Here is a 20,871-nt window from a genome sequence, read left to right as displayed (position 1 = left end):
AGGAAGAAGTCACCTTAGGTATTAACTTAGGATCCAGGCGAAGCACCGCACAGTCAGGAACAAATTGCCATGAGAGCCCCAATCTCACCAATATGCATAGCAGAGGTAATGGCCACCAAGAAGAACACCTTAGTTGACAACCACACCAACTCCACATCCTCCAAAGGCTCAAAAGGAACACCCTGCAAACCCTTGAAAACATAAGCCAAGTCCCAGGAAGGGAGCACCCTTTTAACAGAAGGACGCTGCAGTCTGAAACTGCTAAGTAACCAGAAAACCAAAATGAAATGGTAGAAAATAATCAGAAAAGGACCAGCAAGCCTTAATTGCAGCCCACTGAGCAGATAGGATAATAGGTGTAAGGCCATTGAGGGACCCATCATGCAGAAAGCCAAGAATTTAAAAGAGTCAATGACTATAGGAACCTCAGACCAAGCCAAACACAATTTAGAAAAAGAGACCCAGTGTTTCTTGTATGATTTAAAGGACAGACTGTTTACGGGATGATTGAATTTCCACAGACATGTGAGAGGAACAACCCAAAGATTCAAACCCGATGTGCCCAAGTGCCAAGCTGTCAGATGCAACTTCAGAAGCATCTGGAAACTGAAGAGGAGATGGCGTTCAAGGGAGATGGAGGACCCGACCCTGGGATAGAGCAAGAAGGAGAGGAAACCAATGTCACCTGGGCCAATAAGGGGCAATAAGGATCACCTGATCCTTCTTCCCTTCTGACTTTCTGGAGAACCTGTGGGAGGAGCAGAATCAGAGGGAAGGTATACAGCAACCCCTGATGACACGTAATGGGCAGGGCGTCGCCGGTCCACTCCAGAGGAGACGGACTGTCTGAAAAGCAAGCCGGGGACTGAGCATTTGCTGGGAAGGCAAAGAGGTCCAACCAAGATTCATCAAACTCCTGGCAAAGAAGATGGAAGAGACCGTTGATATGTCACTTAGTATGGGATGTTCCTGCTGAGGCTGTCTGACGAACAATTCAACTCCCCGCGAATTTAAACAGCAGACAGACTCAGAACATTCTCTTCTGCCCTAAGAAATATTAGGGACACAACCCCCCTGCCTGTTCAAGTATGCCCTTTTCACTTGATTGTCCATCCTTGACCACCACATTCTTGCCTCACAAGGTGTCCTGAAAACCCACCAAGGCTCTCTGGACAGCCATCAGTTCCCTCCAGTAATAGGACTGCCGTCTCTCCCATGGAGACCAAGGAGCACTCTTCTCCTTGAGATCCTACACCTCCTCCCAACCCCACATGCTGGCATCTGTCATCACTAGAATAGGAGTTAGCAGCTGGAAAGGAACCTACTTCAACAGATTGGCTCCATCTAACCATCAATTCAGACTCTACACAGTCTGATCTGACATGGGGATCAGCACATCAAGGTTCTGAGAGGCGGGATCTCAATAGCAAAGGATGTGGTTCATCAGTGTTTTTAAATGAAAACGTGCTCACTGGATCACTGTTGTTGAGGCTGCCAAGAGACTTTGCACTCTCAACCGGCACCTTGCGGAACTGTGTGAACATGTCAACAAAGTCCTCACACCTGACTGGAGGAAGAGCAGTCAGTCGGTAGAAAAGCTGCTCTCACTCAAGTGTCCAGGTGAGCACCGATGAAAGTCTTTTTTTGAGAAGGCGTGAGGTTCAATTTGGACACATTCACCAGAAGACCAAAGTCCTGCAGGTGGAGATGACCATAACCATATCTTGACTTGCCTTGGAAAAAGAAGGAGCAGACAGCAATCAGTCTTCAAGATAATGATACAAGACAATACCCTGTAAATGCAGAAAATAAATCAGTGATGCCAATACCTTGGTCATGACACGGGGAGACATGGCTAGACCTAATGCCAGTACTTGAAACTAGTTATGCAGACTCTCGACTACAAACCTTAGGAACTGCTGGCTCTCCACATGAATGGGAACGTGAAAATATGCATCCAGAGTCACCAAGAAGTCCCCTTGTGTGAGCAGAAGAATGATGGCCTGGAGAGACAGCATCCTGAGGTGTTCCAACAGGACAAAGGTGTTCAGGTCTTTGAGGTTGAGAATGGAGTGAAAAGACCTGTCCGGTTTTGGAACCAAAAACAGAGTGGAGTAAAACCCTAAACCCTCCTGGTCGAACAAAACACCAACAATCACCTTCTTCTGAAGAAGTGACTGGACCCCCAACCAGAGCTACTGAAGCTTTACTGGGTCTTTTGCATTAAGAGAGAGTCTGAAGCGAGGCTGAGAAGCTAGTCCTTTGAATGGAATCCAATAACCATGTTTGACTATCATAAGGACCTAGGAGTCCTTCACTTCCTTTCTCGACTGAGGCAGAAACAGCCCAAATACTGTCAAACACAGAATCACACAAGAACTGGAACAGCATTTCCTTATTAGAATAGAGCATAGCGGGATCATCTGGGCCTGAAGACAGTCAAAGAGTTAATGGAAGTCTTTAAGGAGCGCATTATTTGTTTGAATGCCACTATTGTACGCAACATACCCCCTTTTTTAAGGCAGACTCAATCCTCTTTTTCACTGAATCAGAGAGAACCGTATCCTCAGATGCCAAGGAGGAAGAAGACATGGAGGCCAGATTTTTATCGACATTCAGCACCTAAGGGGAACTGTTTCTCAAATTCCTCCAACAAGTAGCATTTAGCAACGAAATGAGGAACGGTAGGCGTATCAATGTTCCTCTGTTCCTTCTGCAGCATGGACTATATCACATAATCAAGAGGTAAAATATCTTTTGAAATCGTACTTTATTGCACCAAAAAGCCCTCCTCATCCACATCTGGTGGAGCAAACCCAAAGATGTCTCTAGTGTGGGCCAAAACCTCATTGAGCTGGCGCCCTTGACTATATCTGCCCCTGATTTCCTCAGGCTCCTTAGCATCCTCCAAATGTCGGTGTTTAGTAGGGATGTCTTTCTCCTTGATAACTGTATACAACAGCCTCCTTAATCAGGGCTTGAAAGTCCTCATGGGAACCTGGAGGAGCTCCTTGGCATCCCACTGAGTCTGAGGAGTACAGTCCTTCCTCAAAGGCTTTGCCATTATTATAACCACCAGGAAGCAGCAATGCTATAGAGCAGCGTTCTGCTTCCTGTTTTATACTAGGCAATCAGATCTCATCATGCGAGATCCAGCAGCCTAGAAACTGTGCGCCAACCCCTGTACACCCACGTATGGACATACACCAACAGGGGCTCGGAAAGTCTTGAAGACGGCCCCTAAACGACCCAGACGGTAGAAACTGCTCCCTGCACCAGCCCAACACATGGGGAGGGAGCGCGAACAACAACTGGTGCATAATGCGCTTTCACCCGCTGAAAGCAAAGTGGAAAGGAGAGGCACATCAAAATGAGGCAAAAATGGCTCCATCAGCATCAAAGTCACGTACGCAAACCACAAAATTAACAGCATAACAAAGTGCAAATTATTATAAATGTATCCGTACATGGACAGGCCCCGATCTCAGCCTGCATGCAGCTTTCAGCAGGAACTGAAATAGGAAGAGGTGAGGACCTTAAATAACATAAATGATAAGATTAAAATAGGACTAGCGTGTTATGCCTTTCGCGAGAAGTGCATTCCCCTCAGTTCTAAGGACTGGGGCGAGGAGGACACCATGAAGGGGTAATATTTTATTATATCCGACAACTCAGTGACTTAATAATACCCCTGTCAATGCAGAGGCACCCCTCTGTCCTAGAGCAGCATATAAAGATTTTCATCCAGCTTCACAAAGCTGCTCTATGTTTGTGTTCTGCCGCACGTAGAGGAACTAAGATAGGGAATCATGGCTGCTCAGCCTGTAAGTCATAGAAGCAATTTCCGACATTGAACCATTTTTTAGGTTTGCTAATATAGGCCACACATTTGCTCCCTTAAAGTGTTTCCTGGAATGGGTATCATCACTGCCTAAATATCTGAATGGGTTGATAACTGTAGTGTGCACTCTAATGAGGCTGATGGCTCCCATCTTGTCAACTGCAAGATCGTAGATTTCCACCAGTTTCTTTTAAAACCAGGGTGCTTAAAATGCATCAAATGCAGAAGGCACCCCATGGAAGGAACCAGATCTCTCACATATAAAAGCAGGTCATCTGCATAGAAACAAATCCGGATTTCACTGTTTCCTCACAACCTAGGGCCCCTAATAAATGGGTCGGCCCTAAACCAGACTGGCAATGAGGGGATGTCCTTGTCTGATGTACCCTCGCCAGTAGTACTCTTACCTTGCTGTTAGAGCAGCGTACTGGAGTATCACCCATTCACAGAAGGCTGGTCATAAACCAGTCTTGCGGAGTACTGTATATGGAGTTGGTCATCATACAGAATCAAATACCTTATTGGGGTCAAATGAGAGAGCCACTACAGACTACGCCACTGTTCTTTGAACTCCATACAGCAATGCAAATGGCAAGGTTTGATCCAGGTTGTTCTACGTGACAAGAATTTTGACTTGTTTATTAGGACACCAGTCACCCTGTACAGCGTTTTCCTAAGGCCCTTCACAAGTATATTATTTCCACACTTAAAAGTGAATGAGGCCAATATCGTGGTTACACATCAGATTTATCTGGCTTGAGTATCATCAATCCTAAAGTGTCTGTGGATGTCTGGTGGTAGGGAAGGTTCGTGTCGAACAGCATTAATCATTTGCAACATCTGCTCTACTAAGTTACTGGCATGCCTCTTAAACAGTTCCACTGGAAATCCATTTAGTCCCGGACCTGCCACTGTTCAACTCGAATACAGCATTTGCAACATCCTCATATTTGATGTTTGCCTCTAGTATGTTGCTTTCTGCCATTATGGAGTTGGGGAAAATCCTCGGTAAAGCTTTTTATGGGGTGTGGAGAGAAGCCCAAACATAATGTGTACTGAGATTGAAGATAATCTGAGAATCTCTCCCCAATCTGGGTATTTTCCCCAGTTTATCTTTTGCCTCATGTATACATCTGGATTCCTCTTCTCTTTGATTAAGCCATGCCAGGAGTTTACCAATCCTACTTCCTACAACCTAAAGTCATCTCTGCTATCTGCTCTGCTAACTGTACTGTCCAGAATTTGGGCCTGATGTAGAATGTGGCAGATGGGTTCATTCATCACAACAGTGATGGATATCCCGTCTGCTGAAATCAAACTCACGTGAGACATAATGGAACTTAGATTTCGGCAGATGGGATACCCATCGCCGTTGTGACAGAGTAACCTGTCCGCAGAGTTCTAAATCTGCCCCTTTGTCTTTTAGAAATGTATCTCTTTTGACTGACAGGCAGTGTTCATTCCCTCTTGGTACAGTTTGTATGTATTGATACTCAACTCCTATCAGAGCCCTCTCTATAATCCTTATTTCAAGGGATGTATTCTTTTTTCCCACCACCTGATAAACAATATGACCTCTGGCCACCGTTTTTAATGCCTCTCATAGTGTGACCTTGGCATTCACCATACCATCGTTCTCGTCAAAACAGGGTTGGATCATGACTGTGAGAGAGGACATAATGACGCTATCTTGAAGTTCCCAGAGGATTAATACCCACTCCTCACCTTTTTGGGAAGAGGTGAGAGAGAAGCATTGTCTTCATCGAGGAGTTATCAGAGATCCCCTAGCCACAAATGTTATCTTTCAATACCTGTTCACACAGATTCTGGGCATGAAAATGCAATACAAACTTACAAATGTGTAGTGTGAACATAAATAAAAAGAACTTTGATTGATCTCCCCGACGGGGGTCGTTCATCCCTAAAGTAGAAGCAAAGCTGTCTAGTTTTTTTATTGCTTCTCCCACATCAGCATCATTAATGGAGCTATTCATGTCTTCATCACCAGATTAAAATCTCCTCCTGTTGTAAGGGTTGTAAGGGTTTGTAAGCCTTTGAAGGTGTAAAGATGGCATCTCCTTGAACGTGAAGCCGTGTGAAATAATCACCCTCAGTGGTGCCCTGTGTTCAGAAGGCCAGCCCGGGGCCAAGTATGCCCTCTCGACGGAGAGGAAGGGTGACATCCCTTTCAGTTTTAGTTCATGTAAAATCAAGTTCAGCACAACAAGGTCCATGCATTGCATTTTTTCGTGTTCCTGTTATGCCTATATTATGTTTTAGATATCTCTCAGCTTCTTCAACTTTGTCTGCTAGTTGTGAGGAGAAAGCCTGAAGTTTGAGCACCGAGCCCTTGAGGGAGTAGATATAGTCCATTGTTGTTCTTGATGCATCTGCCTTTCTTGACCAGTGGGGAACAATGGTGACTCAGTATTCCACACTTTAAGGTTAAAGATTGAGAGGTGAGATTGCAGGGAAAACATCTGAGGGGCTTGTGTGGTGGGTAATTAACACACTTGTTTACGGTATTGAATGTGTCTATCTTCGTAGCTAAGGGAAAATTAAGGGCTGTCAGTGCAAGTTTTAGGAATTAACCATGCCTCTTCACTGTTGTACTGTGGAAACTAAACAAGACAATACTGACATTTTGATTGTGTGAGTCAACAATTTCTTCTGTTCAGTGATTTGCTGCCAAGTGGTTTTGGCTCATCTTTTGGCAGTCTCTGCTGCAGGGAATCTGGTTTTACATTCATCCAGAACCTCTGCCTGGCACACCAAACAAACAAAATTACCTTGTCTGACTGAAGTTGCTGTCCAAAAATCTGCCATTTAATTTCCCTCGCTTGCCATAAATCGATCATCCAAGCAGTCATTGTGACACAAGTGAATTACAGCAGTTGCCTTTATTTAACAATCCCATCATGTCTAAGGATCTGACTGTAGATGGTTGAAAATGCAGCAGCACTTATGTTTCCCAGGCTACCTTTCCAAAGCAGCAGTACTCTGGCTTCCCAGAACCAAGAAAATGATCTTCAAGTATCTACCTTACTGACTGTGTCATCTCTCACACTGGGCCAGTGTATGTTCAAATCAAAATAATTGACATGCAAGGACCCTATGAGCAACTTTGGTATTTCAGCTTACAATCCATTGGATCAGAAAGAACAAAGAAATGGTTGTGCCTTTGCCTAGCTGACAAAGATTGGATTTCACCCTCACTGAATTTCTGTCTTTACAGAAACCACTTATCTTACATAAATCACCAAAAACATGGCTTTTGTGGCCTAAAATAAAGGGAGTAGTTCACGCTACAAATACTTTTGGGGTTACAGCACTTTCTACAAATGTGCTAATGTAACATAACAGAAGCACTGTGAAGAGTGACCATAAACCAAGAGCATTATTATCTGAGCCTGAAGCGTAGTAAATATGGAGAGTCTATGGAAACAGGCCAAACGATGGGCATAATTGTTAGAATTTGTCCAAGATTACCTATCGAGAAATCCAGAGCATTTTAGGGTGAACTTTACAAAAAATATCATTCAGTATTCTAAAGAGTGTGTACATCTTCTATTGAAAGCTGGACATATTAGTCCTCCCTTTTTATCAATTGTACCATCCTATATCACACCAACAAACTCGACCCCCCTTAGCACACTATACAGTCCACACTGACCATCACGTTTCATGGTCACCCCTCTTTCGTTCTTAACAAGTTGCTATAAAAGGCAAGGTACTTGCTACAAAGCCGATATTTCCTGACGTCTAAAAAAAATCTGCAGTCCGACTTTGTTTTTTTGTTTTTTGCTGTCTCAAAAAATGACACTCCAATTCAATTTTTTTATCATTTGAATACAGAATTCAGCTCGTGGATTTCATCTCGTATGTATGCACTTCCATCTGCTACAGGTAGCTTTTTTAAACTAATCTAATTACACAAAAACAGAAAGGATGTCCTCTTGAGCACAGAAATAAGTTCCAACTGTAGATTTTATTTAGTGCACCATCAACCAGGCTTTTGGATTCTACTTATATGCTGAAAAAAACACATAAGCCACATTTACAAAAATATACCATCACCCCAGGGGGAGGTGATTACTGGCCGGTAGCGGTAAATACCCCCTAATCCGATGTTGCCTAAAAAAAATGGTGCGGAATACCTGCATTCTGGAAAATTCCATGTGTATTGGAAAAATAGAACGTTTCAGCTGTCGCAATTTACCTAGAAACAAAACTGTGTGGAACGTAGTGTTTGCACTCAATTTATAATTTCAATACCTGTGCATACAAGTGTATGAGCCGAGCTTGGATTTAGCAATATACTCAGAAATGGTATAATGTACGCAGTTGCTTGCTGCACTGTCTTCTCACTCTTTCAGTATACATTCTGTATTGTTGTCTCTCCCTTTGTATAATATATATATTTTTTTTTTCACCCAGCGATACCTTCGTCCCCTCAAAATGTGATCTCCAGTGTGAACGAGACATCGCTGATGCTCGAGTGGAACCCGCCTCGGGATTCAGGTGGTCGGGAGGACCTTGTCTACAACATTATCTGTAAGAGCTGTGGTTCTGGCCGGGGCGCCTGCACCCGCTGTGGCGACAACGTTCAGTTTGCTCCCCGGCAGCTGGGTCTGACGGAACCCCGAGTCTACATCAGTGACCTCCTGGCCCACACACAATACACCTTTGAGATTCAAGCGGTCAATGGAGTCACCGATCAAAGCCCACACTCACCACAGTTTTCATCAGTTAACATCACCACAAACCAGGCTGGTAAGACCATTTCAATTGTGACAATAGCATATAAAAATGTGTGGTGTATAGTTATGGATTATGTGCTTATGAGATGCACATGCTGGTCCTGGTCAGACCTCACAGCACAATGGGTTTGGGTACATTCTCAATCTGGTTTTGAGGATTACATCACAGACCAGAGTCTGTTGGTGTTTTTGAGTGCTAATGTGTAGGCTGGAGTGCGAAAAGACTTGGGCCCATATTTATACTTTTTTAGCGCCACATTTGCGTCATTTTTTGACGCAAAATGGGCGCAAACTTACAAAAATATAAATATGGGCCTTGATGTTTTGCTGTGGATAAGTGGGTGTGAGGAAGGCTTGCTGGGTCGGGCCCAGTGTCTAGCCAAGGTGCTTACCTGCTGGCAGTGTTGCTGTTGATAAGTGGGTGTGAGGAAGGTTTGCTGGGTCCGGCCAAGTGTCTAGCTAAGGTGCTTACCTGCTGACAGTGTTGCTGTTGATAAGTGGGTGTGAGTAAGGCTTGCTGGGTGAGGCTCAGTGTCTAGCCAAGGTGCTTACCTGCTGACAGTGTTATTTGATGTATGCTGTGCCCTGCAAGTCTGTGTGTGTACTGCTTGAAAACGTGAATTGACAGCAGCTAAAACGTAAATGCGCTGCATTCATACTTTCTGGTCTATTATTAACAGCTAGGCTGTAAGGTTCCCAATCTTCTCTAAACACCTAAGTCAAGACTTCTCAAGAGTCCTCTGCTTCGACACCCAGGTGGCGGTGCAGATGTGACCCACCATTAGAGACAAGAGAAGTGCCTCCAAGAAATCAAAGCTCATATATAATCAAACTATACATGAGACTAGGTCAAGATCTGTGACACCCTGTGATGTATGAAGTCCATTACATTAACTGCTGTCACATTCATTCATCCATCAAGCCTCACCCTCTCATTCATGTAAGGCAAGATAAAGGCACTCCTCTTACCATCTATGAATCAGTGTGGCTCGCTGTTGTAGACATTCGCTTCATGCTCCCCTGCTATACCGTTTCTGCACTAAGAAGCCATATAGGTGTACATTCACTGTGCCAATTACTATTATTTTAACTTATATTAATTACCTTCCCAGAGATTCAGATCCACTGTTTCTGTCAATTTTGATGCAGGGTGATATTGACATGGTCTTTGAATCCCACACACCATGGGCCGTGACATAGCCATCAAATTACAATGGGATTCTCACAGAGGGTTGCACTTGCCCCAAAGTCTAAAGGTGGAAATTATAGCATTATTGAGATTTATACCAACAGGTACCTTGCATGTGTGGTGCTGACCACACTCGTAGAACCCATTAGTGAGTTTGTTCAGGACATCCAGAAAAAGGTAAAGAATTTCACACATAAAATTTTATTCATCTTTATCAAAAAAATGCTTAGGGGCAATTGAGTTTTACAAATGCGGATATTGCCAACACACTGCACTGGAGTTTCAGACAGTCCGGTGACAGTTAACATTGTTGTCCTAACCAGAAAGAACAGTCCACAAACAGTGGGGCCTGTGTTTACTGACAAGTAGCCGAGTAGTGTTGCCAGGTAAGCTCAGTGGATGCCGCGTTAGGGGACAGATGTGTGTGGCATTCAGCCCACCGATTTCATGGCTTTTAGCAATGGAGACTCTTTTATATTTTTTAAATAGCGAATTATGGAAGGTTAATATTCCTGATTCTGAATCAGGAGGAACGAAACGAATGCATGGAATATTGCTCCATTTGGGTCTGAAGGGTAGGTTTTTCCACGTGCTTTTTCCGGGTGTGGGAGAATCATACACATTTTTTCCTTCTTTTAAATCCCGGCTGAAATATCGCTTGAGGCTTTGTCTGCGGCAGACACCAATCATTATTCTCTCTTTAAAAAAAAAAATGTGTTGTCTTTCCCTCCCTTGCCTTCGCTCACACGTTCCTCCCCTCACCACACGTGTTCGGTTAAGGTGGTAAATGTCTGCATTAAAATCCCATTGAACTGAGGATATCTGAAAAATCTGTTCTAGCTGTAGTTCTCCATTCCATCAGGTTTTATTCTAATTGCATGGTGCTCGTGTCGATTGACCATTCAGTAATAGTAAAAGCATAGCCAATTGTATCATTCATCCAGTAAAGTGGCGTAACAAGGGCCCCCGCAATCCCCATGGTGCGTGGGGGTCCCGAGCTCCAGGAGGCCCTCTCAGCACAGTGTTCTGGACCGAGAGATCCCGCATGAGTCCGGAGGAGTGGCCCCTCTATGTACTGTACAGGGGAGCCCTCTCAAGTTTCGTTATACCACTGATCAAGTACCGTGCAATTTGTAATCAGGCCCATGTAAAGCCCGGTGACTGAGCAGCTGAAAACCTAGCCCCATCGCTGCCGTCCTCTTTGGTTCTGCCGTCCCCTTCAGTGTCTTTGGTGACCTTGAAGTTTATTGCCCAAGGTAAAAGGTTTGGCCGCACAGTGGCAGAATTGTTTTATTTCAGTGTGTCGTTGGCCCATGGGGCTTTGTAGGAGTAGCTGAAATTGAAAGTCAACAGTGAGGTCATTCTGTTTCATGAAGCCTGCTGGTTTCAGCTCTTTTTGCTCTTGATTCACACCGCAGGGTGGTTTTCAGTTCGGGAGCAAAACGAAAGGTCTTGCCTATGACTGGGAACTGCATCTTTCTTTAAGAGTTATTTACACAGTGGGATGATTTGATTTTATGTTATTATTTGTACTTTTTTGTAAATAATTATGGTCTACCATTGCCTCAGGCTTGTTGCTTTGCTTGGTGTCTTCAGAAACACCTTTGTCCAGTCCTGGATTTATTACCAGCGCAGCCTGCTACTAGAACATGTAGTTTCACTATCAGTTATAAATGTGTATCTACAAATCACCAATTAGAAAGTGCTGATATTTGTAAAGCAACAAATGCATATTATCCCTTTTGATGAGGTATTAGACCTGTAAATGCGAGAAATCCATACATTACAAAGCACAACCTTATTCTTGTTAATTAAAACACAGTATATTTCTTATTCCAGTAAATACCATTCTAACAACATGGGCCAGTTGGCTTCTTGGTAGCTGATAACAGTCCTGATTCTGGTTTTAAAATACATGGGGATTCTTTTGAGAGAGGACTTGAGAATTGATTCAGGATAGTGAAAAAAACACCCCACTGTGCATGTATTTAATATCTCAGTGTTCCCCAAGATTGGCTTGATCAGGTGATGAAATGCTGTTTTTCTATTTCCTTCTAGTATTAGTAGTTTCACTTTTCCGATTTTAAAACCAGGATTCCAGAGTACAAAGTTGGTAACTCGAAGTACCCAAAGGTCACTAAGAATAGTATATCTCGGCACGAGGGGCATCCCTGACATGTAGCAAAGGCTAACTTCGCACCTTCACCTTATGTTGTTGGTATGTTTTGGGGGCTCGAGAAGCAGAGCCACGCAGAGACCACGTATTTACATATCTCTTTAAGGACTGATGTCTCCAGTCTTGTCACAAATTAAATGTTCAACATACGCACTGCGCAGCAGGGCTGTTTCTTGTTAGAAGCTTCACTTCAAGGAGCTCCCTTTTATGAGCTAAGGGTGAACTCGACACTGATCACCGTGGAATAGCTTTTGAAAACTCACTGGGATATGCTGAGTGAACGAGGTGCGCCAATTATTTCTGTGCCCTTGTCTGTTTGGCACCACTGACATTAATTGTGTGTATGTTTTACACAGGCTAATGTACTCTAGGGTGTGAGGTAAAAGCAGTGGCGTAGCGTGGGTTGTCAGCACCCGGGGCAAGGCAAGTAATTTGTGCCCCCTAACCGGTGGATTTTAGCACTCGCTAGTGCGAGCGCGCCCCCCCCCCAGATGTTACGCCCGGTGCGGCCGGCACCCCCTGCACCCCCCACGCTACGCCACTGGGTAAAAGGGATACAATTGACAAGATGATATTCTTTTGCTTCCATGGGGGAAAAAGCTATTATTGTTGGCAGTGACGCTGGACCAATTTCAGAGTGGAGGCTCCAGGTGTGGCTCCTCCGTTAGGGCGGAGGAGCGTCGCCTCCTGCTAGCAGCAGCCGTTCCAAATCACCTTTAACAAACAAAACGATAAAAAACAGGTTTATTATCGTTTTGTTTGCTTGTTTTAAAAAAAATATTTTTATTGGCATGTTGAGTATTTTCAGTAGTCAGTGTTACACATTCCTTTGTTGCATGTATGTCATGAGCTTTATATAACATTCTGTTTTTATAACTACTCTTTACAAACATATATGACTCATATGCTTAAACGCTAATATACTGTACAGCAATATGCGAAACCTCTACCAGGGTTCCTAAGTACTCAATGTCATGCCCTCGGATGGGAGCCGCCTACTATCCAGAGCACACCCATGCCATTTCTAACCATACAGGAAAAAATGTCTATGTTACTAAGGTATAACTCTTCAACATGAGTAACCATGTCCTCATAGTGTGCGATCTCCAGTGATTTCCTGGTAATACATGAGCAACAACAGCTCGACTGTCCCCGCTGAGCTGGCAGACATAAGTTCTATTATGCAAGCACGAGTGTCTTCCGGGGGGATGCCCCAGCCATAATGTTAGAGTCCTACCCAGGTCCCTCCTCAATTGTGGTCTCTGCATCGGTGTCGCCTGTGAGGTCAATAGCCTCCCACTCAGCTGTGATTTCAGCCCAGAAGTGTGCTGTAGGCTGGCGTCAGAGCCCTTGGGATTCTTCTCGCCTCAAAGTCCTCTCATCCACCCTTGCCCAGCGTGTGACTTCGTGTATCCATGTAGTTAGCCGGGGTCCCTAAGGTGTTTTCCAGGCCATCGCTATCCCATGCCGCGCCAAAACTAGAGCTGCATCTATGAATCTGTTCCCTACCTTTTTAGGGGGTGTCCTGACCAACAGGCCCAATAAGCAGACCGGTAGGGTAACAGGCAAGGACCTATTTAGGGTGAGGTTAAGGCGCGCAATTACTTCAGCCTAGTAAGCTCCCAGGGTAGGCCATCCCCAAACCATGTGCCTAAAATCTGCATCCTAGGCTTGGCATCTTGGGCAGGCCTGGGCTCCCCTCCGTATATGGACTGAAGTCTATGAGGGGTACGATACGTCCTGTGTGTGAGAGTGAACTGAATCAGTTTAAGGTAGCATATGCAACTACCCGTTCCCACTCAATCTCCGTCAGCGCCCTGCCCATATCTGCCTCCCATCGAGCCTTCAGAGAATGCAGTGGCCTACCTGTCATTCCATTCAATTCCTTGTATAGTCATGTCACTAAGTGGGATCCTCCACCCATTTGGTGAACTGTCTGGAGCACAGCATGGGCGGAGGTTTCTCCGTTTCCTCCCCCCACAAGTCTCGCACAGGTCGGGCTACTGCTATGTACCTCAAAAACTGACCCCGTGGGAGGTCCGTCCGGTCCAAGAGCTCTGCAAAAGAGGACAACTCCGTGGGTATAACAGTCGCCTACGTAAGTCAACCCCGCCACCATCCAGGGAAGCATTCGTGTTTTTGTAAAGCAGTGAGGGGGTTCACCAAGTGGGAGTGCCACCAATGTAATCTCAGGGGCATAACGGGTCAGGGTCCCAGTGCACTTAAGTGCTGTACACCGGGCCTTGTAGGCCGCACCCATGAGAACCCCATCTCCCAGGCATAAAAGTCTTGCCCGAAACAATCCAGCCACCAACTTGTCCGTGTGCTGTTCGGAACCATCCCAGTGAAGTTCTGCCAACCCATGATTATTTAGCCACCGCACCAGCTATTGCAGCTGTGCTGCTATATTATAGTGCTCGAAGTCTGGGGCCCCCAGCCCACCCCACCTCCGGACATAGACGGAGAGCGGCCAGTGCAACCATGTGGCACCCGCCGTTCCATATTAAGTCTCTGAGAAGGGTATCCAAGGATCTGAACCAGTGTACCAGAACAGTTACTTGCAGGTTAACGAAGAAATATAGAAGTCGGGGGAGCATAATCATCTTGGACAGTGAGATTCGTGCCATAAAGGGCAAGTTAAGGGAGCCCCAAAAAATTACACCAGTCCAAAGGGATCGGAAAGTTTTGCCCAGGTTGCCCTCCTGAAGGTGGACTACGTCATGGTAAATTTGAATCCCAATATATTGGAATGTACTAGGAGCCCATTTAACATCTGGGCAGGTGGAGGACGGCCATCATCGCAGAAGTGATAGGATTGTGAAAAATCTAAACATCACAAAAAGAAAAAGTGGAACAGGTATGCCATGCCAATTCAGCAGGTGAGTGGTAAGGGTATGGTATGTAGCCGGTGGAGCATTTTGGGACACACCATTGCAAATATATTTCTCCAGCTTGATGCGACAGTACCCTGTTATTTACAGACAGAACATTTTTTTTTATTGAAATTGCCACTAACTTTGCACAGATTTGCAATTTCTGTGATAAAGCTATATAGTACACAAAGGATAAATATAGAAATTGTGTTTCAGTGAATTGTTGTAATTTGCACTTCTTCAAGTAGTTTCTTCAATTGTTTTGATCCTATTAAAATCTTTGTTCCCATCACACTTAAGAATCACAAAAATTGCCCCATTCGTGCTTTCCTAAATGCTGATATTTAGTGAAATATTTGTAAAGTTTATTTACATGTATTTATATTTCGTCGTGTAAAAACAAAATGTAAAGGCATTTTTATTGTGCGTTCACCTTATGACCTCCAGCATGGTTCTTATGGAGGTGCCTCAGCACCTGTTACACCCTTAATTCCTGCAACTGTGATTGTTGGTGAAATCTATTTTGAGTACTGCAGAATGTGTATGTTCTTCTTTAGGAAGTGTCTTATATTTCGCATTGGATTGCATTTTTTAATCAAACCTTATTAGCTAAAAAGTCAAATTAGCTATATAACAATGCCACATAATCGGTCTCAGAATTTGCCTTTAATTGCATAATGTCTAGCAGAAATGCCTCTTACTAGTTCACTCAACTCTGCTGCAAAATGTTGCCCTTCTCCTCCTATTGCCACATACTTCCAGAAATAGCTCTAGATTAGCCAATAACCTATAACATAATATAATGTTACATACCTGAAAGCTTCACTTAAGTATTTAAGGCCAGATTTAAGAAAAGTATTGCTGCACCCAGTGCTGCGTCACTTTTCTTACGCCCCTTAGCGGCCACCTAACGCCACCATGTGCGCGCGTATCTAAAATAGGGCGCACCATGGCGGTAGTTAGGGGAACTAGTGTCAAAATTGTTGACGCTAGTTTGGAGCTTGCAGGATTAGTGGGAAAATGTTTGACACTAATCCTACAAAGCACATTGTAAACAATGGTGTGCCTCCTTTTAATGCCTGCTCTGAGCTGTTGTTAAAAGAGCCAAAGAAAATGATGCAAAGAAATCTCTTAGATTTCCCCTTGCCCCCTTTGCATACATTATGCCTGGCACATGCATAAAGTAGCGCAAAGGGTTACAAAGCCACTTTTTTAAATTTGGCGTGGTGATTCTGGCCTCATTGGGCCACATTAGCATAAAAAGAATGACACTAATGTGGCACAAAGAGGCGCTAGGGGCTCTTAAATCTGGCCCTTCATCTTACAGCAGGAAACTATTTGTGACCCTGTCTCTAGGGTGAGTCACTTCACTTAAAGCATCTGTGAGAGTAGGTTTAATATTCATAACACATGGTTTGCCTGGACAGATTACAATCCCCTGCCCATGGTTTTAACCATAAAAGTAGCATCTGACGCTATGGACTCTCAACATTACCCTTTACATAGAAAGTGAAGCTTTACTACTTTGCTCTGAAACAAAATCCAGTGGGACACGTTTTGAATGTTGAGAGAAACTGGGTTGTTGGTTGAAGTGGGTGACCCTTTCTCAAGCAACAGCCACAGTCCCCATCAGGGTGAACCACTAAAGTAATAAAATTAACCTGTGCTTAACCATCTATTAGCTTGGCACAAAAACAGTCAGGCTTAACTTAGAGGCAACATGTAAAGTGTTTACACAGCAAACAAACAGTAATCAAGTGAAATCACAACACAAGAAAAATAGTAAACCAAAGTAAATTTTAATAAACTATTTGATACCAAATGACAAAAATCCAATGTGTAGAAGCAGAGATATACAAAGGTTTTGCATAAATCAAGCCCTAAGAAGCAGAAATCGCCAACTGCGGTTATGTGATAGCGGTAGACTGGGTACAGGTCACAAACTTCAGGCCGACCACGATGGAGTGCGGGTCGGATAAAGTGCTGAGTTCAGTCCGCTGACAAAGTACTGTGTGACCTGGGCATCAAGATGTGAAATCCTTGTGTCGAGCTGCTTTGGCCGGCGTCGAAGAGTTGTTGAAGGAGGAGCTGCAATGCAAGGTCCGCCCTCTATGTCGAGTGAGCCGCTGGGGCTATGAAGACTTGCATTGTGATTTGTCAGTGAAGGGGATGAGATGTGTTGTGCTGGGCCAGCTTCAATGTCGAGCCGCATCACTGTGGCTTAAAGAGGGGGCCAACCAACTAACCTTTGGAGGTTTCCGAAAAGTTCTAGGTCCACACAGGCAGGATTCAGCTGAACAGTCAAGAGCATTGAAAGAGTCCTTAGCCTGCCCAGCAGACCTTAAGCAGTAGGGCAGACTTCACATCTGGGCTGTCCTTCTGAATGGCAAAGTCAGCAGGTCCAGAAGTGATCTGAAGAGTTAGGTCTGGGGGTCCAATATTTATACATGGTGTCTTCTTTGAAGTGGGAAAAGTTTCTGGATTTTCTCCCTATAGAAGTGCCTGTCCCTGTGCCCTGTCCCAGTCTTTCAGGGGACAAAATAGCTTAGTGTGAAGTCCTTTGTTGGCAATCTGTGCTAGTACCTTTGAAGCGCAAGTGTGGTAGGTGATAGCTCTGCCCATTTTACCAACACTCAGACTATTCTTTATGATACTGTCTAAGAGAAATACACAAAGACCAAGTTCCAACTACACCTAGTCATGTGAACCCATCCCCCTTGTCAGAGAAGAAGGTTGGGTGGGAATGGGACAGAGGCTTGGCTCTGTTGCAAACAAAGCATCAATCAGTTTTGTCAGCTGGAGGTTCAGAGCAGTAAAATCGAGTTAAAGTTTCTGCACCAGGGATAACCATGTGCGAAAAAAACAATAGGCCTTTTGCGATCGGTAGAGTGAAATTCCATACTTAAATGCCTCTTTGCCTGAGACCGGATCAGGCCATATTGGCCTATTAGATATTGATCTCAGACATGACTAATCTAGTAATCATCAATGTGAACAAAAATTGGCCTAGTGTTTATTGGTACCAGGAGTGGCCTAAGAACGCGTTGGATGCAAGCGCCTTGGAGTTGGCAAGAGCAGCGACATGACTAAGGGCCTCATTATGACCCTGGCGGGCGGTGGAGGCCGCCCGCCAGGATCCCGCCCTCCAAATTACCGCGCCGCGGTCAAAAGACCGCGGCGGGTATTACGAGTTTTCCCCTGGGCTGCTCAGGGGAAAACGACCTTCCCACGAGGATGCCGGCTCGTAATCGAGCCGGCGGAGTGGGAAGGTGCGACGGGTGCTACTGCACCCGTCGCGTATTTCACTGTCTGCAAGGCAGACAGTGAAATACATTTTGGGGCCCTCTTACGGGGGGCCCTGCCGTGCCCATGCCATTGGCATGGGCACGGCAGGGGCCCCCAGGGGCCCCGCGACCCCCCTACCGCCATCCTGTTCATAGCGGCTTTCCCGCCATGAACTGGATGGCGGTAGGGGGGGTCAGAATCCTCATGGCTGCGGAGCGCGCTCCGCAGCCATGGAGGATTCCAATGAGCAGCGGAAAGTCAGCGGGAGACCGCTGACTTTCCGCTTCTGACCGCGGCTGAACCGCCGCGGTCAGAATGCTCATTGGAGCACCGCCAGCCTGTCGGCGGTGCTCCCGTGGTCGGTGGCCCTGGCGGCCACCGGCCGCCAGGGTCAGAATGACCCTCTAAATGTTTAATTCTGATTGTGCTTACCTTGGTGGTGCTTGCAGATATTCCAGTAGGATGCTATGACTCAGCCAACTAGGCAGTGAATTCAAGTCTGCAATGTGATACTGGCTTAGGACTGATTTGTGACTGCTTATTATGGATAGCATAAAACATTTTAAGCAAGTTTGCCATATCTAGGATGTAGTTTAACACAATTTTGCAACTTGTTGCAGGCTTAATTATTCCTATTGAAACCTAGTTATACAAAATGGTTCAGCAGCAACGAAGTAGTTCCATAGAGGTATCACATTTCTACAACAGTTCAGGTAGCTCATTACCACTTGCATGTGAAGACTGAAAGACAGGAAAGCCTTCTCACTGGCTAAGGTCTTTCTGGCTCTCAGTGCATTGGGTACTATTTGAAATAGGAATGCAAAGCGTCTCACAAGATTCTACTGATGTATTTCCTGTGCCTACCAAATGCCCCCTCTGCTACCTAATAGCTATCCCATCTACTAAGATTTATTTTATTCCTGTCACTGTTGATCTTGTTTTTTATTTGGTGATTCATGTCACATTTCTGCTGTTTCTAAGCTCTGTACATAACAGGTGTTACTGTTATCCAGTACTCGTTTCACTGACCTCGAAAGTAAAGAAAGGCCAAGTCAGCCTTAACGAGATTTGAATTCACAACATGTCCAATTGTATACTTATAAGGTGTAGCATGTACACCAAAAAGAGTCTCTTGAAGCTATAGTGAGGAATTAAGACAGAAGAACTGACTGAAAGACAGGAAAGCATAGACTTTAAGCTATTCAAATATTTTGAAACTAGTAGTTTCGATTTTTGTTCTTTTAGGCAAAGGGTCAGAGTTCCATGCTTTTGCAACTTGCAGCCTTACAAATGTTACCCCATCTCAGATGCTTGATTATGGGGAGCTTAAGCTAATCTCTGGCTGATGCACGAAGATCACTTACAGGCAAATATTAGAAAACATTACTGGATATTTATGAACATGCAGAATAAAACATCTTTTACATAAGGCAGGGAGATTTTTAAAAATCCCTTTTTTACTGGGAACCAGTTAAGATTCCACATTTTGGCAGAGATGTGGTTGATTTTTTTCCACTAAAAATAATGTGGTCTCCTTTAATTTTTTATATATTGCAAACAGTTACTTGCATTGATTGGGAATCCCAAATAGACAGAGGGCCTGATTTAGTTTGGTGGAGGGGGTTACTCCACTGCAAACATGATGGATATCCCATCCACCATATTACAATCCCATTATAACCTATGGATATCATCATACAGCGGACTGGACATCCATCACATTTGTGATGGTGTAACCCGTCTGCCAAACTCTAAATCTAAATCTAAATCAGGCACAGAGTTGCAGGATTGTAGTTGTGAATTAAGAAGGCATTTGTGGTCATTGTAGTGTCTTGCATGATTTAAACAAAACCTTTCTGGCTCCCTGAGGACTCTGTATCATTGTGACATAATCTCTAGAATATAATGTAATCAAAACTTGGTTTAGATTGTAGGAGTTCACAGGTACACATACAGAAAAGAAGAAGTGTGATGTACATCTCTGTGTGTGGCCTTGTCATTCAGCAGGTACCAGGCTGGGAGGTACTCTACAACTGGTGACGAGATAGGGGATAAGTAATCAGACGAAGAAGGTGCTCTTATGGAAAGTTTGCCGTGGTCGATGCAAACTGCTTGTGTGTGCCACAAGTGCCTTTGTTGAAGTGCTGAGTCGACAGTAGGTGTATGTGGAGTCAAAATGCCACTCCCGCTGGCGTGAAGTGTGTGAAAGGAAAGAAAGCTTCACAGAAAAGTCAGTGCATCGTTGGTCAATAAACTATGAACAAGGTCCTACAAAATGGTACTGTGCTGTCATGCAAAACAAAGTTTATAAAGTATACAGAGTGCTAACGCTGAAGGCAGATTCAACCAGGTTTACAAAGCACAGCTAAAGCCATTTATAATTTATCAAATAATGCTGAGAAAGAAGCACTGCCAAGCGGATATCAACCAGGTGTTAGAAATACAAACGGAAGTGTAAAAAGAATAAAGTAGGTGACTTACCAAACCAGTAAATGGAATCAGCCTACCCCTTTTGACGGTGGCCCCAATAGAAGTGCCCAGGGTTGTGCTAAAGGAGCGGTCCATGTTTACAGCAGCCAGAAACATGGCAGAAAGCCATTCGGCTTCTGGAGACCATCAAGTACGACCCTGAGGCTGGCCCATTGCAAGGCCAGGACATGAGTGGAACTGATTCTTGTTTCTAGTCAGAGGCCGGGAATAGCTCAGATCCTGACATTAATAAGTTCCACACTGGTCTACAATGCTGC

General features: G+C 44.5%; 1 protein-coding gene across 5 annotated transcripts in view; it reads left to right on the top strand.

Moving 5' to 3' along the window:
- Positions 1–20,871, top strand: part of EPHB2 (EPH receptor B2) — a 693,756-nt gene that overhangs the window by 512,464 nt on the left and 160,421 nt on the right. For all 5 annotated transcript variants that reach the window (XM_069240325.1, XM_069240322.1, XM_069240326.1 and 2 more), the window contains exon 5: positions 8,279–8,614. In XM_069240325.1, coding sequence (XP_069096426.1) covers positions 8,279–8,614 — 336 coding nt within the window. The remainder of the gene's footprint in view (positions 1–8,278; positions 8,615–20,871) is intronic.

This window comes from Pleurodeles waltl, chromosome 6, assembly GCF_031143425.1.
Source record: "Pleurodeles waltl isolate 20211129_DDA chromosome 6, aPleWal1.hap1.20221129, whole genome shotgun sequence".
Taxonomy (NCBI): domain Eukaryota; kingdom Metazoa; phylum Chordata; class Amphibia; order Caudata; family Salamandridae; genus Pleurodeles; species Pleurodeles waltl.
The sequence above is the reverse complement of the archived record's forward strand: the minus strand, read 5'-3'. Positions and strand labels throughout refer to the sequence as shown.